The sequence below is a fragment of the Aspergillus nidulans genome, chromosome VII (assembly GCF_000011425.1).
Source record: "Aspergillus nidulans FGSC A4 chromosome VII".
NCBI classification, from domain to species: Eukaryota; Fungi; Ascomycota; class Eurotiomycetes; order Eurotiales; family Aspergillaceae; genus Aspergillus; species Aspergillus nidulans.
The window spans coordinates 1,580,044-1,603,529 of NC_066263.1; the positions used below are offsets into that span (position 1 = coordinate 1,580,044).

At 52.3% G+C, this 23,486-nt stretch overlaps 8 protein-coding genes across 8 annotated transcripts, besides 1 other annotated feature; 4 read left to right on the forward strand and 4 right to left on the reverse strand.

Moving 5' to 3' along the window:
• Positions 1-23,486: part of a sequence feature (contig 1.26 403..389371(1)) that runs on past both edges of the window.
• ANIA_10223 (peroxiredoxin) lies at positions 633-1,851 on the forward strand. The gene is made up of 6 exons (XM_050612840.1): positions 633-720; positions 778-886; positions 944-1,036; positions 1,091-1,250; positions 1,309-1,592; positions 1,637-1,851. The coding sequence occupies exons 1-5, from the start codon at positions 698-700 to the stop codon at positions 1,563-1,565; spliced, it is 642 nt and encodes a 213-aa protein (XP_050468711.1). The 5' UTR covers positions 633-697; the 3' UTR covers positions 1,566-1,592; positions 1,637-1,851.
• On the forward strand, positions 2,497-5,776 carry ANIA_10227 (putative regulatory protein Ral2; the record flags this gene model as incomplete). The annotated part of the gene is made up of 1 exon (XM_050612841.1): positions 2,497-5,776. The coding sequence occupies exon 1, from the start codon at positions 3,155-3,157 to the stop codon at positions 5,774-5,776; it is 2,622 nt and encodes an 873-aa protein (XP_050468712.1). The 5' UTR covers positions 2,497-3,154.
• Positions 6,294-7,837, reverse strand: ANIA_01693 (F-box domain protein; the record flags this gene model as incomplete). Its single annotated transcript, XM_654205.1, has 2 exons — positions 6,294-7,405; positions 7,441-7,837. The coding sequence occupies 2 exons, from the start codon at positions 7,835-7,837 to the stop codon at positions 6,294-6,296; spliced, it is 1,509 nt and encodes a 502-aa protein (XP_659297.1).
• ANIA_01694 (putative pantetheine-phosphate adenylyltransferase) lies at positions 9,346-10,678 on the reverse strand (the record flags this gene model as incomplete). Its single annotated transcript, XM_654206.2, has 1 exon — positions 9,346-10,678. The coding sequence occupies one exon, from the start codon at positions 10,676-10,678 to the stop codon at positions 9,449-9,451; it is 1,230 nt and encodes a 409-aa protein (XP_659298.1). The 3' UTR covers positions 9,346-9,448.
• Positions 11,382-13,380, forward strand: ANIA_01695 (WD repeat protein; the record flags this gene model as incomplete). Its single annotated transcript, XM_654207.1, has 4 exons — positions 11,382-12,116; positions 12,178-12,781; positions 12,839-12,910; positions 12,962-13,380. 4 exons carry the CDS (start codon positions 11,382-11,384, stop codon positions 13,378-13,380), a joined length of 1,830 nt encoding a protein of 609 aa, XP_659299.1.
• ANIA_01696 (acyltransferase family protein) lies at positions 13,991-15,634 on the reverse strand (the record flags this gene model as incomplete). Its single annotated transcript, XM_654208.1, has 1 exon — positions 13,991-15,634. One exon carries the CDS (start codon positions 15,632-15,634, stop codon positions 13,991-13,993), a length of 1,644 nt encoding a protein of 547 aa, XP_659300.1.
• On the forward strand, positions 16,928-19,350 carry triA (putative mRNA capping nucleoside-triphosphatase; the record flags this gene model as incomplete). The annotated part of the gene is made up of 3 exons (XM_654209.1): positions 16,928-18,604; positions 18,667-19,116; positions 19,180-19,350. The coding sequence occupies 3 exons, from the start codon at positions 16,928-16,930 to the stop codon at positions 19,348-19,350; spliced, it is 2,298 nt and encodes a 765-aa protein (XP_659301.1).
• On the reverse strand, positions 19,882-23,188 carry spt5 (transcription elongation factor spt5; the record flags this gene model as incomplete). Its single annotated transcript, XM_050612842.1, has 6 exons — positions 19,882-20,472; positions 20,529-21,271; positions 21,321-22,420; positions 22,709-22,792; positions 22,862-23,023; positions 23,081-23,188. 6 exons carry the CDS (start codon positions 23,186-23,188, stop codon positions 19,907-19,909), a joined length of 2,763 nt encoding a protein of 920 aa, XP_050468713.1. The 3' UTR covers positions 19,882-19,906.

Here is a 23,486-nt window from a genome sequence, read left to right on the forward strand (position 1 = left end):
TCCGTGCCAATGTGTTCTGCAGTTCAACAGCATCTGTCAAGGCCTTGATCACCGCGGTTTTCATGGTTTCAATACCCTCCTCCAGCCTGGGCTCCAAGCTGATGAATTCGTTCGAGCGATGGTGTGAACAGATTGCGCCATCGGCAGTGATCTCCATTGGCCGCCAGGTTTGAACTGTCGGCCGAGCCACGCTCCTCCCGAGTGAAAATCGGCCGACAAATGCGGGTGAGAAGAAAGCTGAGCAAGTGAAAGAGACTGGAAAAGCAGCGAGAACTTGAGGGTTAATATACCTGGGGTAAAGGGAATCGAGGACTCGAGGTCGCAGGTACGAACAACCCAGGCAGTGAAGCAAGATCCAATAATGGAGACAAGCTCAAAAGCCTCGAACCCGGTGCACCCCGGGTTTAGTCGCGCGAACCGTTCTCGGACTCTCAGTTCAAGCTCGAGTGGGGGATGTTGCGACTAATGATACGTGCTAGGCAGGCGGTCAATGAATTGCGTGATTGATGGGGGAAGAATGGAGGGGTAACCGCATCGAGGGGCATGGAGTCCATATCAAGGTCCTCTTATTTATTTTACGAGAAGCTTCCTCTCACTCTTTGTTCCCCTTTCTTCCGTCTCAGCTCAATACCATAGTTCATCCCATTCGATACCACACACTCCCCAACTCCCTTTCTGATACATCAACACTCTCACAATGGCTGAAGGACGCGCTGCACCGTGAGTCTTCCCTACATAGCTTCTTCCCGTGCTTGTTAACTGACAGGAAATTTATAGCCTTCGTCTCGGCTCTACTGCCCCCAACTTCACTGCCGACACCTCCAACGGCCCTATCACTTTCCACGACTACATTGGTGACAGCTGGGCTATCCTCTTCTCCCACCCCGTAAGTGGTTTTGAGACAAGGAGTACAAACTGCATATTAACCGTCGTCTCGGGTTAGGATGACTTCACCCCTATCTGCACTACTGAGCTTGGTGCTTTCGCCAAGCTTGAGCCCGAGTTCACTGCTCGTGGCGTCAAGCTGATCGGTCTCGTGCGTGGACACCGTTGTGCCCCTCATACTAGGTCCCTTACTAACTCCTCATAGAGCGCCAACGGCACTGAATCCCACAAGGCCTGGATCAAGGACATTGACGAGGTCACCGGCTCAAAGCTGACCTTCCCCATCATCTCCGATCCCGAGCGCAAGATCGCCCACCAGTACGACATGGTTGACTACCAGGACACCACCAACGTTGACTCCAAGGGTATGTGGGATCTAGGAATATGCTGAACTTGAGCTTCTCTCTAACCACTTTCCCGCAGGTATGGCTCTTACCATCCGTTCCGTCTTCATCATCGACCCTGCCAAGAAGATCCGCCTCATCATGACCTACCCCGCCTCCACCGGCCGCAACACGGCTGAGGTCCTCCGTGTCGTTGATGCCCTCCAGACCACCGAGAAGCACGGTGTTACCACCCCCATCAACTGGCTTCCTGGTGACGACGTTGTCATCCCTCCTCCCGTCTCCACCGAGGATGCTCAGAAGAAGTTCGGCGACGTCCGTGTTGTCAAGCCGTAAGTTCACCCGAGCCTGGAGCATTCATCAGTTGTTTGGAGCAGTTGAGCAGTTGCTAACCATCTCTCGTGCAGTTACCTGCGTTTCACCAACCTCAAGAAGGAATAAATTGGAAAATGATACCTCATAACCTATCTACGACTACCGATCTCAAGGGTAGGGAGTGAACGGTGGCTATGGAAATTTGCCTGGATAACTTCCTGGTCGCAGCAAAAAGAAATAAAATCTCAGGCGTGGATTTGTTTATTTCGATACCTAATGATACAATGATCAAAGATATCACGTTATATGAACAGTTTGTGGTCTTAGTTACCCTCCGTAGGATATGCAAACGCACATTTAACCCAGAGTGCAGCTTTGACCCTCAAAATTGGTGGTTATATATATTGTGGCGTAGCAACGAACCGAACCGCGCAGGCAGACAGGAATCAAACTCGTCACCTTGCATACGACCGTCGAAAATAAATGCAACCTACTAGACAATCCAAGCTAATACTGCTCTTTGATTGCTCAAGAGGAATACCCCGCTCAGAAATCCCACAATATTAGCCCTATTATTATCGTTCATCTCAGGATTGCTGGCTGGGCTAACGGTTCCTGACAGGGACCGATAATTCCCTCTTCCTGTGAACCAGAGTATACTTTGCTCGAGAGACATGTGCAATTAGTAGCCTGCTGTCTTTAGTCTGTAATAGTGCATTAGAGATTTTTTTTTTTATAATTTTTTTTCTTCTTTTTCTGTTCTGGCTTTTTCAGCCTCACCTGTCATCGAAATTGGCTTCGATAATCTCGCTGTCATCGCTCAACGGCTTCTCTTCCCCACAGCGCCTACCCATACTCTAGCCAGCTACACCGTATCTACACCTCACGATTCTTCCTGGCGAGTAAGACACCGCCCAGAACACGGGTCCGCACTGCCTCTACGGGCGTTCTTGGTACCCCCATCTCTTCTTCCACGGTTCCCCCTCACCGTATCGCTGTGGCTCCGAGTGCTGATCTGCCAGACTCTGCGACAGGTGGTTGGGTCATTAAGCACACCACATTCACTAAAATCAAGACAAGAGCGACTCACGATTCATAAACCTCCTCCGAACTCCCTCCGAACTCCGGATCAACTGTCTCGCGAACTTCAGCCTACCTCTTGAAAACGAAACGTTGGATCGATAGCGGCGGGGAAGCCACCATAGTGCTCAGTGCGCTGATTATTTTCGTCGTCCGTCCGCCCCTGACCTGGCCAAACCGCCTGCTACGATCTAAACGTCCACTGTCGAGACCGCTTCCTCCAGACCTGTTCTGATTTTTTTTTGAATACTCGTGCTCGGTTGAATTCCAGCTCTGACCTTGTTCGTCCTGCTTACGACGCCCATGCTACCCTGTCGCTTCGAGATTTTTCTAGCGCCGCGCACGGAGATAAGCTGTTGAGCCTTAGTCTGAGAAGACAATCATACCGGGATAATTACGTTTGAGCCAGAAAACCGACGCATACCTTCTGCTCAAAAGGAACTACAGTAGAGGAGCTTTATTGCATACTCTAATAATAATCTGGAAGTGGGATCTGCGATAGTTCGACTTGGAGGTCCTCTGCCTTCAAGATGATGTCGAGAAGCCAGTCGAGCCTGGGTCACCTGGATTCTTTCCGGGATGAGCATCCTCACACTGGTGTGTCTCCAGGGACGCCGGCTCCCAATTCCTCGCCGAATCCGGTCAATCTGTCGGGTCTTGTGTGTAATGTTCGCCGCACCTCCGGACGCGAACCCCCTCCTCTTGTTGGAGCGACCACAACCATTCTCGGTGACAAACTTTATGTCTTTGGTGGCCGTATCCTTTCGAAGACCCGGCCACACCTGACGTCCGACATATACGAGCTGGACTTGATTCGGCGTCACTGGTCCAAGATCGAGGCTTCTGGCGATATCCCCCGCCCACGGTATTTTCATAGTGTTTGCGCGCTTGGGGACAGCAAGCTTGTGTGCTACGGTGGAATGTCTCCGATCGCAAACCCCCCAAAGGACTCGACAAATGGTGGGAATGAGCCACAACCAGAAGTGGTGGTGATGTCTGATATCAACATATTCGACGTCCCAACTCGAACATGGACCAGGATAAATACTCACGACTCTCCTCAAGGGCGATACGCGCACTGTGCGACAATATTACCTTCCAGTGCTTATTTCACCTCGGCGACTGCTCCCCTCTCAGCGATTCACCACAATCCTGCGTCTGCGAACCCTCACCAGGGTTCCATTGGCGTGGACATTGACGGCCTTGGTGGAGCAGAAATGGTTGTAGTTGGTGGACAGGACAGCACGAACCGCTACATCGAACAGATTAGTGTATTCAACCTGCGGAGCTTAAAGTGGACCAATACGAGCCCTTTAGGACGAAGTTGCGGCGCGTATAGGAGCGTCGCTGCTCCTTTGACTGGAATGAGATTGTCTGATATCGGGAGCGCGTCTGCTGACCAAGAGGCGCAAGACCCAATAGAGGACGTAGGAGCTCCGGGATTTCCGATGTTGATTTACTCCAACTATAACTTTCTGGACGTCAAGCTGGAGCTCCAGATTCGATTACCGGATGGTCGTCTGGTTGAGAAGCCTATGCCGAGTCAGGCATCCCCGCCTGGTTTGCGATTCCCAAACGGTGCCGTTATTAACGGGCACTTTGTGGTCAGCGGCACTTACCTCACTTCTTCAAAGCAAGAATACGCGCTGTGGGCGCTAGACCTGAAGAGTCTCACCTGGGGCCGGATTGATGCTGGCGGGTCTGTGTTTGGACATGGTAGCTGGAATCGTGGTGTACTGTGGTCGAGGAGGAATACATTTGTCATTCTTGGCCATCGCAAACGCAACCTCGTCGAGGATTACAACCACCGCCGCATCAACTTTACCCATTTGTGTATGGTTGAGCTAGAGGCCTTCGGGCTCTACAATAACCCTTGCAGAACCTCCCCAACGTCCGCATATATTTCCCATAGTGGTCCCGCAGTTCCTGCGTCCTTCCAGCAGAAGCTGGCCCAATTGAGATCGGGCGGCCGCCCGTTTTCTGCCGCAGCGGCTGAGCTGGGACGCCTTGCGCAGACTGTTCCTGAAATGGCTGATATGGAGCTCCAGGCCGTAGGGGGAGAGCGGATATCCGTAAATTCACGAATCCTCAGTCGGAGATGGGGCCCATACTTCATTCAACTTCTCCGCGAATCCTCCGATACAGCCTCAGATACGGCGACTCTCCGAACCGGATTGCAGCCGTATCCCAGCCGCAATTCTAGTATAACGATAACACCCTCATTAGACCACGGCAGCACATACTCCAACGCCACAACCCTCGCCAGCAGCAACAACAACCCGGCCAAATCCATCCTTGCAAACCTCGAACTTCCCTCCGCACACAGTCTTCCCCCCACATCTCGCCCCCGGGTGCTATTCCTCCCGCACACTGTTCTCACTCTTCAAGTACTCGTCTTTTACCTCTACACCTCAGCCCTACCCCCCGTTGGATCCCCCCTTTGCACGCCTCAAATTCTCTGCTCCCTCCTCCAACTTGCCCGCCCCTACCAGGTTGACGGCCTACTTGAAGCCGTCGTCGAACGCCTTCATCAAGTCCTCGATGGCCGCAACGCTGCTGCCGTCTTCAACGCCGCCGCCATGGCCGCCGGTGGCGGTAGAGGAACCGGCTTCATTAGCGGGCCCGGCGGCACACTTGAAGCCCTCAACGGCGCCCACGCCGCCAACGAGCTCGCAGACCTCACCAACGCTATCTCCCTCACCGATACCCGTAGCCGCCTGAACTCCGACTCATCCGACACTGAACATGGCACTGCGTCTGCCGTCTCCGTCGCAAGCAGCAGCGCCGGCGGTGGTACACGCGGCGTCCCCCTCCGCATCAACACCAATATCTTTTCCCGCCGCCAGGGCCGCGAGCGCGAGGACTCCATCAGTAACGCTAGCACATCGTCTGCGTCGGCTACTAGCTACGATTTCTCTGATTCTGAGGGTCTGCCTGGTGATATGGCGCGGTCTTCACGCCGGAGGAGAGGCACGCATGGCGATAACGAGGTTTGGACAGGAGATCTCAGTAGTGTGATTGGACTGCAGAAGCGTGGGCTCCGCGGTCTGATGGAGGGCCGGCGGTTGAGAGAGCGGAGCGCGAAACCCCCCAGCTCGGGCCAGGCTTCAGTTGCGGCGGTCCCAGTGGATCATACTGCCAATGTCATTTGATTGAAAAAATTGATTATTTGAGTGAAAGGTTTATTGATTAAGTCGGGTCGTTTTCTGCTTGTTTCATATCCATGGATATCTGTGCCTGCATTTACCTACTACATCTGCATACACATATACACCCTTTTGTTTTATTGCTTTTTTGCCCCTCAGCCAAGATTTCCCTCGGTGATATATCTGTCCATTGCTAGTTACTGGCTCACTAGTGCTTGGAGCTTGGAAATTGTGGTTAGCGGATAAGAAAAGCTTGCCCCTTCTTGATACTTCAATTGTCACTTGATGACGAGGATCTACTTTTAGCGTCATCTCGACGATACTATCATTCCGTACTCCTGCAGTTTCCCCTCTAAGCTCAGGTGAGTTCATCTAGTAATTAAGCCGTTCCGACATGCAACATTAAATCATGTATTCGTAACAATTGCCCACTCCAGGCAATCCAAACCTCAGTCGTAAGTCAACCCCCCCATTAAGGCACAGGGCAATACAGAAAGCACGCTAAAAACAGCGAAGCACAGAATTAAGCCCTCCTTCGAGCAATCTTTCGTGGGCTAGACAGGACCCATGCCTCCCATATTTGTCTCTTCTCATGGGTGACATGGATCCCATTGTCGCCGAGTTCATCCACGGAAAGGTTACTAATAACTTCGGGGATCGACGCATGATGCGGAAGGTTCAACAATGCGAAAGCCAGCTCCAAGTGATTGATGTTGACTGCTGTGTTAAGGAAGTGATGGTAATGAAACCCCGAGGATGCGGCACCGCTACTGTTCCCATTACCATAGTTGACACCGTGGCTGCTACCATGTCCACTGCTGCTATGAATGCCATGGACGCAATCACCACTAACGTAATCAATTTCGCGCAAATCAATGTGCTCTATCTCATCCATTTCATCATGGAGGACAGAGAGAACATCACTCCAGCGGCTTCCGTCGCGGAGGGTGACATTTACAATACGAACATCACGGAGCTGACGACGATGGCGACGAATGATTGCGACAATCTCCTGGGAGGTTAATCGCCAGCCTTGGATGCTGAGCTTGCGCAGCCTCTTCCACTGGATGCGGTGGAAGACCTGGTCTAGCGATAAGCCTAGGGGAACGGCGGTTGCGAAACCGAGGTGAATAGCTTCCAGGTTCTTCGCGGCGGAGAAGAAGTCGTGAAAGACTCGAGAAAGGTCTTGCATTAGGCTTGTCATATCCTCTTGTGCATGAAAAGTGACTTCCAGGCACGCCATTCGGGCTCCAATAGCTGAGAGGGTGGCAGACGGAGTTTGCAAGAGTTTGAATGCTGCGTTCGGGTCAATTTGAGGCCCGAGAAAGCGCACCGAGGTACATTTGGAGACGAGCAGTGCTTTTCCCAGGCTGTTAATTGCGCGTGTACAAGCTGGCTCCCAATTCAAACCTAATGTTCCTTCCAGTGAGCGCTCGCGTATATGGTCGAGCAACTGTTCGTCTGCCTGGTCCTGCAGCCGGAGGAGTTTGACTTCCTGAAGGGACGAAAATGCGATTAGGGCTTTTTTGAGAAGCTCACGGTCGTGGTTGCCGGTGAGGATGTATACTTGCTCTTGCAATCGAGCTCTATGCGTCTCGGCGGCAGGTAAATCATCGGTGGAGAATTGCGACCAGCCTAAACTATTGTATTAGAATCGTAGATCTTCAAACCAGATAATGACGAGGACTGTATATTCAAGAGACGGTTACCGCTTTCTTGGTAGAAAGGTCGCACCATGTACGTGAAGTGTTTCACATGACAGGCCAGCTGCATGTGCAGAAGCTCTTCCAACCTTCGGAATCCCCGTCGCGAAAATCGGAGATGGAAGCTGGTAAATTTTCTCGGAGTGCTGATACGAAGGAAGCGTTTGCACACGAGTCGAAATCGGTCTAATTCGGTCTTCTCGCCATAGATATGAGCCCGACGCTCATTGAGTCCGGGCAGAAGGGCATGTGAATTGACTGGAGACGAACTGGGAGATCGGTCTTCCGCTGGGACGAGAAAAAAGAGAATCTCACTGATCAGCTCGTCTGCTAAGTCTTCGATACGTCGCGATATTTCCGTCATGATTTTCGCACAGCGTGGCAGCCGCGTGTCCGGCCACTTGCGCTCCTCGCAACCGCATGGAATCCAAAACGAACCAGACGGGAAACCGAGGAGGAAGAGCCTGCACGCCCCTCGATACTCTCACAAGGTGAAAGGCAGAATTAGGGGGACAGGTCGGGGCAAAAATAAGGAAACTGACGATGAAATAAGCAAAGAAGCGACGGAAGACTGCAGAGCATTAGTCGCAGGACGGACAGATGTAGAAAATAGAAGCAAACGAAGTAGCGCGAGAGGAAAAAAAAAGAGAAGGATAATTCAAGGAAACGCTCGTCTCCTTTTAAATTATACCTCGAAAGAGATGCATCTTGTCTGCCGCTCTCCCTGTCCGTCGCTGTCTGGCTCTCCTTCATTCTAGTCTGAACCGTCACAAAGCTTCACTTTGGTATCAACTGCAGCGAAGGTGAATAATAGGCGGCGGGCCCCAGACACAGCCGCTTGCAGCACATTGGTATGTCTGACGAAATGCCCCCAGTCCCACACATCGCCAGTCCCGTCGACTAGGCTGACGAGGGTCGCTAGCATTATCTGAAATCTAGTGACGCTGAGGGCGACTCGTCTGGGCCAACCAAAAGGCGAACATTGAGCGAATGCTGGCACACTTTAGGTCACATGATTGAATCGGCATGCGGATAATCAGCGCGAACCTGCAGGACAAGACTGGCTGGGAACAGAAGGATTGGTAGAGAGGACGAGAGAGTGAGGGCTAGCTTGGGATAGGAGGTGGTAGACGTGATAGTGATGGGTGGTGGATGGGCGGAGCGACGGGCGGGGAAGCCAAAGCGTCAGGGAGCGCTGGGAGCGCTAGAGAGCAGTGGGTTGGTAGGAAAGGATTCGAAAAGCGATGCGGACGATACGAGTAGATGCGACATGACGGCGAGATGCCTGCAGCAGTGAGCTCGACTACTGCACGAATCCCCGCCGAGGGAGGCGAATCAACTCGTCCAGCGACTCCCAGCCCAAGGTTAGTCCTAGCACTGAGGCACTGACGGCAGCCCATTGCCAACCCCTGGCATCTAGCGGCCTGCTGTGGAACAGACACGGGAATGACAATGGCAATCTCGTGCAGAATCGGATCGAGAAGAATTCTCTCGGACAATTGCATTCAGGGCTGTGATGGAAAAGACCCAGTAGCGTGGTCTGGCGATGGATGGACGTTGCAAGTGATGCATGAAGCGAGAAAGGGAGTGGGAAGCACAGAGACTCACGAGACGCCCAGTACTACTAGTGACCAGGCGCGCCTCCGACAACGGCTGAAAATAAGCTCTCCAGAGCTTCCTCTCCAATGATTCTCCTTCTATCCCGTTGCTCCTGAGATGAGACCGTCATCCTTCACAAATTATCACAGGCCCTATTACTACACCCTTAAATGCTTTATACCCAATGGAATCGGGACTGGGAACGGTGCCTCCGAACAAAGTCGGGCCCTGGTGATACCTATGTAGGTTCTTCGCTTGCAATATCCATCACAATAAGTCTCCCTCCCCAGTTCTGTTATTCGAGAAGGCTACGAGACCTACCAGGGACTGTAAATCATATATCCATACACTACCACTCGTACACTGTCTAGGCATATTATATCATAGCTAGCTCCATGCGTCGTCGTCTGATATCTGTGCTGCTGATTTTGGACGCAAAGTCCTCAACATCTCCTGGAGGCACTTCGCCTGTATGAATCACATCAACCTCGAACACCTCCAGCTGCTTCCACCCCCGTTTGGCTCGCTCCTGATTGACCGCGGCGCCCCCTGAGCGTGTCTCTTTGGAGACGACCAAGGCGCTTAAATCCTCCTCGGTAATGGTTGGTCCATACGGGTCATGTATTTGCGCCATTTTCAGGGTTATTCCAGGCCTGATCTTCATCACTATCTGTCTCCCGTTCGGTCCCGGATTATAGATTCGCTCAATGTGGGCAGGCTCCGTTTCGGGAGGCCCGAAGTCCATGATCGAGGTCAAGAACGCGCCCGTACTTCGACACCGCTCGTCCCAACTCTCCAGGAACTGAGCGTACTTCTTGTTCTTCAACATCTCATCGCCCGTCACACCGATCGTGATGGTCCTATTCTGGCCGGTCGGGCCAGTTCCCGCAGGTTGCAGGACAAGAGCAGTGGCCGTGAGCAAAAGTTTGTGCCCGATGTGAAAGTGGTCAAAGGTGCCTCCCAAGATGACTGAGTGATGTAGGGCAGATCCGACCGATCCCGCAGAATCCACCAAAGATTGACCCGGAGTCCATTGAGGCGATCCCGAAATTGACTGCGGCAGTCCGCCATTGGGGTCTTTGGTTGAGGTATAGATATTACTAAACGCCGTCGCCAGCTCCTGGCCTACCGAGGTTTCCGGATAGTAAATATTATCCCACAGGCGCCCGGAGCTAGCCAAAGTTTTCAAATCAACAATCGGGCCGTTGCGCTCGACCAGACCAGAGTTAGCAGCTGTAGCTGGTGTTCCTCGGACAGAGTCGAAATCCAGCAAGATCACGCGCGAGTCAATGCCACCGGGAGCCTCCATTTCAATTTTCCGTTCAATGGAAATGACCCCAATGAGCCTGTACATATGTTCCACTATGCGTTGAAGGCTCGCGAAAGCTCTCGTCGGCGGCTGACATGATGGCGACAGGAGACCAGGCAATGAGAGTGCAATATCCAAAGAAGCGGTGCGATTTGAACCATTGAGCGCATTTAAGAGGTTGGCGAAGACCGAAGATAATACTGGCTCGTAGACTGTTCGGAATTCATCGAAAGATACAATTGGAGGAGGCGGCAGTAGAAGCAAAGCCGATGGTGGGGTGATGCGATCTGAAGGCATCGCGGGGAAGCTCAAGATAAGGAGGGGAAGAGGCTCACCAAACGAGACCGATACGGATGTATTAAAATGAGGTCATGGAATGACGGCTGCGAGTGAGGGACTCAGAATGCACAAACGATCAGGCCTTTATGAGAGTAAGAGGAAGCAAAGAACTAGAAATAGGCTGGAATCAGAATTAACCAGATAGCATCCGAGCACGACGAAAAGCAGCCGAGGAAGCGGAGGCTGTACCTAAAGGGTAAGATAATACCAATGAGTTCAATCTTACCGTCCCGTGCAAACGGCTGACTCAGCATCGCGGGCAACGACTCGACTCTAGCTCAGGTGGAGATCCAGAACTCCAGCCTAAGAAGCTCTTCCACTTCCTGTCTCCCTTGGCTCACCCTGCACGCCATTCGTTGGACTTTGACTCGTATCCGACTCTTCATTGTTGAATTGCAATCTGGTCGAATCTGCAAGGTCCTTCGTTTGGCTTCAACCAGGTTCGCGTCCTTGTCGCGTCTAAGTGCTTTCACAAGCGTGCCGATTGCTGCCCGTATCCATTAAGAAGGGGGGAGTCTCTCAACGGACCCAACTATAACCAGGGCCACAGTGGTGTTGACCAAACGACCAAGACGAGTTTGCGCTGTAAAGAGCCCGCTGCTTTGCAGTGGTGCGGCGATTACCTTTCCAGACTATCCTCCCTTCTACAACCGCCATCGCGATGACAAACCCCGCGCAGCCGTTCGACTCCAGACGGTCGACTATTTATAACCGTCAACCGGAAGAGCTTCACATTCCGGCCGGAAACTCTACATCAGGCGGTCATCCGCGCCAGCCAATGTCCCACGAATACCCTACGAGCCCCGATACACATCTTCCATCCATAAACATCCATTCTTCAAGTTCCCAGTCTAACCAATATGGAGGCGCAAGCGGGGGCGTTACAGGAGGGACGCTTCCTGGCTCTCTCCAACCCGGCAATTCTGCCAATCGACCACCAACAGTATCCATGAATACAGCCCCGTCCACAATTCCAACGTTGCCTCATTTATCTACACAGATCCAGCAACAACCTCAACCGCAGCCCCAGTCAACCACTCCGCGTTCCAATGCGGCGAATTCCCATGGACACTCCAGGTCGAGCCCGGCAGGATACAGGCCGCATGGGTCGTCTCCGAATGCTGCATTCCAGCCGCCAACTCCCCAGGGCGCTAAATACTCGCCTCTGGGCCTGGCTGATATTCGGCCTTCCGGGGATCTTCTCGGTGATCATGCTACAAACGCGGGTGCAGCTGCTTCAAAAAGTGTCGAAAACCAGGTGCCTACAAACAGCAACTACATTACCCCTTGGCCCATCTATGCTGTTGACTGGTGCAAGTGGCCGATTTCAGGAAATCCTGGTTCCTTTGGCGGAAAAATCGCTCTGGGAAGCTATCTAGAAGACCATCATAATTATGTAAGATTTATTCATAATGGTGGTTAATACGCTTGTCACCTATTTCTAACCACCGATCTAGATACAAATCCTGGACACTCACCTGGCATATCCCGACCCTGATACTCCTGATGCCAGTGCCGGGGAGCTTAAGCTGGAATACGTGAAATCCGCTGAGGCCACCCACTCATATCCTGTTACACGCATTCTTTGGGAACCGCCGTCGTCCCAGAAGCAATCCACTGACCTTCTAGCCACTTCTGGAGATCATCTCCGGTTATGGTCATTACCAAACTCGCAGCCTCAACACAGCTCTAACTCTATCACACGTCCGTCAGGTCAGAGAGATATGCCTGCAGCTAAACTCTCGCCTCTGGCGTTGCTTTCCAATTCGAAATCGCCCGAGCATACCGCTCCTATTACATCTCTGGACTGGAATACGATATCTCCCAGCCTGATTATCACTTCCAGCATCGACACAACTTGCACTATCTGGGATATACCCACATTGACGGCAAAGACGCAGCTCATTGCACACGACAAGGAAGTGTACGACGTGCGTTTCTGCGCCAACAGCGTTGACGTTTTCGTCAGCTGTGGCGCTGATGGAAGTGTGCGCATGTTTGATCTCCGGAGCCTGGAACACAGCACGATCATATACGAGCCGACGGAGAAGAACGAGAAATGTAAGCCCTATACATGACAATGCTTCTTGATTTTTGACGCTGAGACCATGCCATTAGTGATGAGCCCTGGCAATGGAAGTCCCTCCGCACCAACTACCACTTGGCCCCCGCCACTGCTGCGCATTTCCGGTAAGCCCCAGAACTCCCAAAGCACTTTGAACACTATACTCATAACCGCAGCCTCGCCTCACGATGCCCACCTTCTCGCGACATTCTCCCAAGATTCAAACATAGTCCGAGTTCTCGACGTCCGGCAACCAGGCCAAGCTCTCCTCGAACTTAAGGGCCACTCAGCGCCCCTCAATACCGTCGAATGGTCTCCCAACCGGCGTGGTGTTCTTGCCTCCGGCGCAGATGACTGCCTCGTTCTTCTCTGGGACCTCATCAACCAGCACAATACCACCCCCGTTCCACCCGGCGTCCACAACCCAGGTGCCCCCTCCACAACTACCGAACGTGGCCCCGCAGCTGCATGGCAATGTGACTACGAGATCTCAAACATCAGTTGGTCGCCGCAGGGAGGAACCACAAGTGCTGGTCACCCGCGCGATTGGCTAGGTGTTTGTGGAGGGCGAGGGGTGTGGGGAGTTGCCTTATAAGGACAACGCTAAAAGGAGGAAGGGAAAAAGTTATTGATATCCACTAGACGCCTTGTCATATCATTCGCTTTTTGTCTTCTCTTCATTCTATTCCATTCTATTCTCTTTTCGTTCTCTGCATATTACCCGTTTGTTGTTTATGGTGGCATTCCATTCACCTATCTACCCCATTTGCGTGTTGCTATCTCCCAATCCGGCCGTTTTTCGCCTGTTATTGATTCTTTACGAGACGAGATGACGCAGAAAGACCTGATCTAGCAACCCTGGCTGGGCCATATATGTCTTTAGAAAGAGCATCTTGGGCTGTTATCTGGTATAGTACGGTCTGGTACGAGTATACGAATGAATGATTGAATCATTGCATGCACATCTATCTACCTGGTATCATGTTGATCCTAAACTAGACGTCTCGTTCCGTTTGATAGATAGAAACGCGCTCTAGTCGACTTAAAGTAATGAAATATGAACACGAATGGTCAGAGGTTCGAAAGACAAAGAAAAAGCACTACGCCCGCTAATGCTAGAATATAATCGAGTCGTGTTTGAGGAAGGATGACCTAAACAAGCACGAGAGATGCGATCCATGATGTAAATAGATATAACGGGCAATCTATGCAACTCTCTCTTGCTTTTCGCGTCCCGCTGTTTGGGCGAGGACCTTGGTCTCGATCCACTTTGCTAGATTTACGCTTGGAATGTCAACCAAACGCCAGAAAAGGTCACCTGCCCAGAGCGAGATCGGAAGACAGATGAGCCAGCCAATGAAGAAGCCGAGGCAGTACTGAAAGTCTGTCTCTTTGCCAGTGATATGCCAAATGTTTGGCATGAGCGAGTACCCCAATGAGTGGAGGATGGGCCCGTGGACAATGTAAAACGCGAAGGAGATCTTCCCAAGGTACTGCGACACGGGGTTGACAAAGAGCTTTTGGATATCTTTTGAATGGTTGATACTGTAGACAATCATGAGCGCACCTAAGGTCTGTGGAAAACGGTGCGGTTCCGGATATGTTTTTGGTGTGATATGCCAAGTCCACATGAAGAAGGGCGTAAACTTGTACCCGGTGTTGGGGGTAGATCCTAGATATAATCCCAGGATGAAAAGAGCGATCCAGCGCTTGCGATTCACCAAGCGAAAGGAGAATTGGCGTTGAGGCAAGGCAGCGCTGGTCCAGCTGCGTTTCTCTTTATCACCAGCCTCTCCGGAAGATGGGCATGTCTCCCAAAGACCTTGGATTAGGTCGGCCTCAGCCATAAGCATACCGCCCAGGAAAAGAACGACATCCCAGCGGCCATAGCGCATACAGAACCATACCAACATGCTAACCAAGGATATACGAACGGCTGTCTTCACGCGCGCTGTAGCGAGAATTGTAAGGAAGAGAACGATAGAGCTGCGGAACTCAACGGGAATCGTCCACAGGTGAGGATTATAGTTATTATAATACAAGGCCCAGTCGAACGGGTCCATAAGGCGCGTAAGCGTATAATACCAGTCCCACAACTGTTTGGTCAGAGATCTGACCATGATCGGTGGATGTTGTTCGTTGGTACCCCTGATCGTGTGGCCTTCAAAAAGAACTTTTTGCGAATAATTGTATGCGCCCAATCGTACGGCTACCAAGACAAGAAAGATGCCAACGAACGAGGGGATGTATAAGCGAAGGCCTCGTCGTAATGTCGAAGAAGCCAGGGTAACATATGTCTCATCGTAAGCCCGACTGCGGACCAATTTGAGCGGCTTATAGGAAAGGACATAGCCCGATATTACGAAGAATATGGCGACCATGATGTGACCCGAGACCAGGACGTGGATGATAGGCAGCTGATACAGATGCCAGTTCTCATTGTTGAATCCCCACCCAACCGCGACCTTCCAAGTATAGGTGAAGAGAAAGTGAAAGTTGAACACCAATAAACAGGCCCATCCTCGCAAACCATCCAGCGCAGCGATCGCATGCAGCTTTGTCTGCGGCGGGGGCTGGCCGCCGACCAAGTGCTGTAAATAGCTGGGGGTGATGACGATGCCCAGTTTAGTGAACCAGTCTTCTAGATATTCCTGCCAGTGGTCGGCAAAGTGTTCGAGGAGCGGAGCCAGCTTTGCTGGATCATAAAGAACCTCTGAAGCAGAGAAGCCTCGAAAGCTGGGCCATGCGAGAGTTCGACTTCGGGATGCGCGACCAAAGCCAGATTCGACGTCATTTAGGGGGACATTGTGGATGGCGGGGGACGACTGCCTCTCGTTCTCGACGTTCATTATTCCGGGAGCGCTGCGAGTCTGGGAGCTTGAGGCAAATGCAGAGCCTCGATCCAGGGCAACTGATGAGGTTCGGTCTAGGGGTGCGCGGTCTTATATGCAATTGTTGCGATAGTGGAGTCTGGGTTCTTTGCAGCAGGTGCTGATACTTATGGGTCCGGGATTCGTCATCGGCGATTGTGTCTGACAGCGGTAGAACGGAGCATGCTCTGGAGCCCTCTATGATGGAATAATGCTCGCGGGGTCTGAACTTGGTACACAAATTGAAGTGAGCGAGAGAAAGCGAAATAAAAGTCCACCTTTGGGGGCGGAGGAGAGTTAAGGCCAAATGGCGAGTGTCGATCCGGATGATTTCAGGACGGCGACGTTTCACCATTATTAGGGTGGCATCAGGGACGGAATACGAATTGGCTAAGAATCTTTTACAGATCTATTCGCCCTCTCAATGAGAGTTTCTGGTTATATTAGATCATTTATTTAACCGTTTACTTCTGATTTGATCACAACTTGAGTGCAATTGGCGTTTGACTTGTATACATCCTAAATACAGGCACCTTGCCCTTTATAGCATATATAGAGTAGTCAACCAAAGCCAGCCAAAGCCTGTCAAAGCGGTGAGGTGAGCGGAGAAGAACAGACCGCAATATAGTTACACGTGATCTGTCTTGCACCGCCGGGCAGAAAACGTCCGAGTCCGAAAGCGGAAACTCCCAAAACTCAACAGCCACGCAGCAGCATGGTCGAATCTTTGTTATATAGCTAGTAGATGGCTTTCTGTTTAGAATTAAGACTATACAAGCTGCGCTGCAGTAAGATCTGTATTAGTAGACTCGTAAGAACGACGGATCTGACAAGGAGACCCTGCAAGACATCCTTTATGAGCTGGCGAATATTTGGTCTTGTGCAGCGAAAGCTGAATACAACACCATCTTCCTCTATCGTCACCATCCATTCTATCAATAACCTTCACGACCTAGAGCAATGTCTAGCTGCTAAGTCGCTGGCTTTGCTTCTTTGAACGCTCTGATCTGCATCGTCGGTCGTCCTTTCTTTTTCCACCCTGCCTTAAACTTCGTCTCATCCTGCAGCCCCCTTTCATCCCCTGTATGTCTTGTTCCTCATTGTCATTCTCCTCCGTCGCCTCTCTCCGTCATTAATTCTAGACTGGTACCCCGTTATTAGCACCGGGCCGTTGTGGAGAGGGGGCTTGCTGTTGTTTTCGCCGTTTCTTGTCTGCTCCATCAATTCTGCTCGCTATCGGTCCGAGTTTTCTTAACAGAACTCGCAATCGCTATGGATTTGCGCACGATCATGAACAGCGAAGCCGCGGGCACCTCCCAACGGCCTCCATCCCCCACGTTGCATCGATCACCGCCGCAACTCACCCGCAAACCATCTGAGCCAACCTATCCGGCACACGAGCAGTTTCCGTCGTCATCATCCTCGTCTTCCTACCCATCCGGGTATCCCAACGGGCCAGCGCAGCAACCCGCGCCGCTCCAGCGGTCCCAAACCTCGCCAGACCGAGCTCCATCCTACGGCTCACTGCAATCGCCCTACCAGTATAACTCTACGGGCGCGCAGTCTCAGCGCGGTCACACTCCACCCGCCGCGCCTTACGGCGCATCGGCTTCGCGTGAGTCTTTCACCGCGCCAGCCAACTACCCTCCGCAACACCATCAATCGCACCAACAGTCGCCTACAGCTCCTCAGCGCTCCCAATCCATACAGTCTGTCCTCTCCCCTTATCCCCCCGCCTCGCACTCATACCCCCGCAGAGAGAACTCGCCCGCCGCGTCCCAACACCCATACCCGTCCCAACAATTCTCCCCCCCGGCAGCACAAGGGTCGCTTCCGGGTACACCGCGAGGCTCCACTACCGCTCTCTATCACCAGTCAACACCTTCCTCCGCACGCCCTCAGTCCTCCGGTCGTGACTCGCTCTCGAATCGAGCGTCGAGCCCGTGGGTCAACCAAGATGGCCAGATGCACATGTCGCCGACTGCGGTTCCCCGCGCCTCGCGGCATGATTATAGGGCGTTCGATAATACTCCTCAACGTGCCTCCCTTGTAACTGAGAGAAGGGAATCGGATGAGAATGTGAGTCCGAAGACGGCCTTCCCACCGGGCTCCCGGCGTGATAGCGTGGCAGGTAGCGAGCAGGCGGCTCTGTCGCAATTGCATGACAAGGGGAACAGCATAGCTGCGCAGGGTAATCGCACGTTTGACCGAAACTCCCACCCCCTCGGCGGTCCAACTGCGTCGATAGCGTCACAAGTCAATAGCCCTCCGTCCCGGGGATCTCTCCCGAACGAATCTCCCAAGGAACAACAAGGCCCACCACGGTCCTCGAAGGCTAGCTCTGTTTCTGAGTCAGTCCGAGCCAATTCGAGTCCGCAACCTCCCAAAGCCAAACGAAGACGGTATAACGAGCCGCCAATTTATGCTCAGAGAACAAGTCGCACGAAAGGGAGGTGCCCAATGATCCCCAACCCGCTTCCTCCCGTCCCCAAACATCTGCGAAACTCAGCACAAAATCCTTGGGTACTACGCCAGCAAGCCGCTTCACAGGCGCCTCCTGCCACAAAGATAAAGCGGGAGGGTTCAGTTGTGGTTGGGCCCCCGGCCTTGCAACAGTCGCAGCCATCACGCCCATCACAGTCCGCTGAGCCACCCGAAATGAAGAGCTTGGGACCCTGGGAACCATCAATCACAGGGCTTGAGCCATTCGAGGAAATCACCAAGACGATCTGCGACTTTCTATTTCAACATGTGGTCCTTCGAAATGACGCCATAGCTGGTCCTCCCGGCGCAACAGCACAAGGTCAGGGCGCCATAGTTGAGGTCGAAGCGAAGCTAGGACATATCATCGATCTTGATCGCGGGGAAAGACTTCGCCTCCCAATCATGACTGAAAGCATTATCACTCGAGAACGCATCCGAACAAGCTTCGAGAGCAACATGACACTGGTATGTACCTCATATATTTGCGATCAAACCCGTGTGATTCACTCTATCTAACTTTGTAACAGGCTCAACACCGCGCGATGAACAATTTTCTCAACGAAGCAGTCAAGAATTCCATGCCCCAGGCCAACCCAAAGCGGATTCCGCTCTCCTACGCCCATAAAAAAGAGCGAGATTCCTTCTACGAAGTCTCCCCTGCCGAGCTGCCCCCTGTCATCCGCCAAAACCTCAACCCTCGCCATAAACCCAAGGTGCGCGTCACGGTCGACCAACGCACAGGCGAGGTTCTTGCGAAAATCGTGAAATGCCGAGTGGCGGACCTCGATATTCACAGCCCTTTGACCGCCGTTGACTGGCGCGTCAGTGTTAACCTGGAAATGAACTATGATGGTGACATTTCCCACCTTACGCCTGCTGATACTGGGCGTGGGCGTGCGAGCGATCGGAACAAGGACCGCATGAGTTATAGGCATCTCGCATATCAGGTGGATCTGACACAAGTTGCTAGGTCTGAGGTATGTTCCACACTCTCTCCTGTCTATATTCATATCTTAGCCCTAATTATCTATCTTATACAGCCGTCCGCAAAAGGAGAATTCGAGCACGAGCTAGAAGTTGAAGTTTCGGCCGCTGAAATCCGCCGTCAAGGCCAGCTCGCTATAGCTGGTGACCCCAACAATCAGTACCAGGACCTAGTTAAGGGTCTTGTAGATAATGTTCGCATCCTGGCGCGGGCAGTGCCGGCATGAGGCTGTTTTACTTCTTTGTCCCTTGTTTTTTCGCCCTCTCTCCCCTTCGCGCACGAACTCAAGAGTTCACGACATAGAGAAGACTCGATTTGTTCTGGTTGGCTTTGCTTTTATTATTTCTTTTTTTCTTTCCCTTTTCTTCGAATATACCATGTCACTTTGCACATGAAAGACAGAGTTGTGTGGGAGAAAAGCTGTGCAGGGTGAAGTGGCTGGCTAGTTCCTGATAGGACAGGTAGTCTGCCGGGGGAGGTTCGTTGTTGTTCTTCTATGACTGTCTTAATATATTTTTTCTACTCATTTAACGGATTACCAAAGAAATGACAATGAGGGAGTTGGGTGGAGGGTTTGTTTATAATTTACTCTTTGTTGATATGTATGATATAGCTTGTGTCTATGTGTAGATGGATTGATTGCTGGTGATAATACACTGATTTAGAAAAATAGTACCTAAAAGGCCAGAAAATGAATATCAAAAAAGGTTGAGACATAATGTAGGTGAAGCGCCGTTTTAGATTGAAATGGGTTGTACTCATAAACATGCGTCACACGAATATCAAGGACTGGGCGTTCCTTCCTCATACCTGGGAGCACCATCATCCGTATCACCATATGCCCCAGCACCCGGTGTAGCAGCCGCGCCGCCCATTGCTGGTGTTGGCGCATCATACGGACGACTTCCTTCGCCAAAGTCGGCGGGCGTAGGCGCATTGTACGCCCCAGGTGTTGGCGCGCTATCAGCCCAGGCTCCAGGCGTGGGTGCTGAAAGACCAGGTGTAGGAGCGCCGCCATATGCGCCAGGCGTGGGTGCCGAGTATGTTGCCCCAGGTGTCGGGGCGTCGTAGGCCTTGTTGTCGTTCCTGCTGGTGGTATTAGCACTAGCTGACCAGGCTGGGGTGCGGCTGCCGGATGCTGCGCCCCAGGCGGGCGTTCGGGACCCGGCGGCGAAAGCGTCGAAGTCGCTGTTGCCGGAGCCGGAACCGAAGCCTCCGCCGTAGGGGGTTCGAGCACCTGCGTTCCAGGCGGGTGTGCGTGATCCTGCGCCGCCATAGGCTGTCCGGCTGCCGTCGGCTTTCCAGGCTGGTGTGCGAGAACCAAGACCAGCACCGCTCCAAGCAGGCGCTGCAGGACTTATGTTAGAAAACCTTGAGAGTAAAGCAAGAGCTTGAGAAACTTACTTCTTGACGACATTGCCGCACCCCAGGCGGGTGTCCTCGAAGAATCGGCAGCGGCCATTGGGGTACGACCGCCCTGCCAGCCAGATGACGGAGCGGCTGAGTTTTGAGGGACCCGGGGACCACCCCTACCACGACCAATATCGATAGTCTGGCCGGTAACAGGATCTTTGACAACAAGGAGCTCTTTCGGTATAGTAACAAGCTTGTTCTTCGAATGAAGTTCCACTCGAGCCTGAACATCGGTCGTATCCTTGACGATACCAAGAAGTCCCTTGAAAGGCCCCTTTTTAACCAAGACTGTCTTGCCGAGAAGTCGATCCCGTCCGAAAGTCTTCGAGGGAGGAGGTGCCATCATACCACCCGGAGCACCATTCCTCATCAGAGCTGGGTTCATCTTGGAGAGATCTGGTCCTGTAGGTCTGCCTCCTTTTGCGGATACTGTCACAACATTGGTAGTACGCACAACGACAATACCTGCGTTTTCAGCCTGGGCTTTGTTGTGGATGAACAGGAAGGAGCGGTGGATGTGCAGGATTACACCACTGCGTTGCTCGCCGTATACTTCTCTAACAGTATCTCCATGCCGAATTTCAGCACCATTTCTGTCGGTAGCCACCGCGTCTCGTCGTGGTGTGATTTTGTTCGTGACTTGGGAGGGGAGAATAGTGCGAATAGAACCGTTCTGGTCCAAGACTCGTAATGATTCACGATCGACTTTGACAATGCAAGCAACAGTAGCGGCACTTTTATGACATTAGTGAAAACGGACATAAAAGGGAGATAGGAACTCACTCTAATTGGACGAGATCATGAACATCGAACATGCCGAGTTTCCCATCAACGCCCGTCTCGGCGGACAGGCGAAGGTCTTTACTGAATACAGTAATCTCTTGCATGCTCATGTCGCTAAGAAGAGTGACTGTGTCGTCTCTCACTTGGACAACCATACCCAACTCGTCTTGGTACCTACTACCGCCGATAACTTTGACGTGGTCTCCCTCCCTGAAGCGCTTGCGAAGAGTCTTCACAGGAGCTTCAATCGTTTGGCCAGCCAGCTCACCTTCTGTAACCAATATAGTCACAATATCTCCACGGGTGGAACTAGTGCGACCGACAAGACCCTGCTGTTCGCCCTTGAACACCTCCACTGGGTCCCCAGGGAGATATGATTCTTCCGCAGTGGAATTCTTGAGTGTTTCCGCAAGGGAAGCAAGATCAAGATTTGAAGTACCATTCTCGGAGTCACGAGCAAACATGGTGACCTCCTCCAGTCGAGGGTTGACGTTCTTCGTGATCAAATGCTGGACTTTCATGTCCTTGATCAGGAAACCGTCAATATAAGTCTCGCCAAGGTAGTTCCATGACTTGGCACCCAAGCCGGCCGTCGCAGTGAGATACTTGCTGTGCTTCTTCTTGGCCTCGGCCTCGCTGAACAGCCGCTGTGGAGGACGTGCAACAGCGGGATTCGCTCCCGGCCGTTTCCTCTTAGGGTCCATGATAGGAGCACCAGAATCCTCATTCATACCGTAGTCCAGACGAGGGACCAAACGAACAGTGACAGCCAGGCCGTTCGTCTCAACCTCCTCAATCTGAGCAAGATCATTCATGTACTTGCCGCGCTTGATCCGGACCCAACCGCCAGGGTTGAGCTCCTCGGACTTCTGCACTCGCAGTAGGTCCGGCATTTCCTTAACCGGAACCAGAATCATCTTCGTCCTTGGATAAACGTTTGACATGTCTTGTAAAGCATCCATGACATCGGCCTGTCTCCGCGCTTCGACATAGATGTAGCCACTCATCGCGCCCCCACGCTCGAAGGCCGAGATGATCTTGATGGGATTTCGAGAACCGGGCGGTCTGTCCTCGATGCGTTTCTGGATGGAGAAGACAACCTCACGCTCCTTGCCCGCCTTGCACCGGACACCCCATATACTGGGATCATCAACACTGGGGAGCAGCAGCCGCTTAGGGACTATGACGGCATCTGTAGCAGCGGCACGGTTTCTTCCGTAGCGCTCCTTGAGTAACTGTGCCTGCTTCTCGGCGTCCAGAGTGGCGGCTAATTCACGCTCACGATCGAGTCGACGATGTTGACGATCATCGGTTTCAGCTCCTGCAGGCAGAACATCATCAGGATGTTGTTCTAAGCCATAACCCTCTTCTTCCTCTTCGTCTTCAACCTCATCCTCCTCCTCATCAACACCAGCTTCATAATCAATGAAGGCACTAAGCCCCCCATGTCCCTTTCTTCGCTTTCGTGGTTTCTAGGAAACAGGCAAGACCCATTATTAGTGATCGTTGGTAAGCTTCCGACATAATCTGGAGTTGCTCACCGAAACATCGTCGTCGTCTTCATCTTCCTCCTCATCTTCCTCTTCATCCCCTTCTCCTTCTCCGCCTTCCTCGTTTTCCTCCTCGTCTTCCTCGCCAGCCTCATCAGCGCCTTCATCATCGCTTCCATTTCGCGCATCAGAATCACGGTCTGGTTTTCTGGTCTAAAGTCCTGCCCATCAGCTTAAACATCATCGAACAGCAGCCAACTGCACACAAACCTTGTCATGATGAGCCTCCTCATTATCCGACTCTTCAGCGGGTGCGGGGTTGAAGTCATCATCTTCCTCCTCGGACCCGAAGTCCTGGTCCATCAAATTCCGAGACATTTTCGCGTCGATTATCCAAGCGGGCTGACGTTGAGTGATTGCGATTAGACAAACTCCGTAATTGACCACGAAGTACTCGCTGGATAGGCGAGACAAGTGTCGACCGCAAGTAGCTCCTGTAGACTGGACTCTAGCGATAAATAACAGGGCAAAGCAAGAGCAAGTGGCGCCAAATTATAGTGTTCCAGCAACCGTAGTTCTTCAAGCAGATCGATGATTCCTGTTCGGTGTTGCTGCGAAACTCCGCGACGGCAAGTCGGGGTATGGAAGCGAGTCGCGTCAAGGGGAGCGAGAGCGG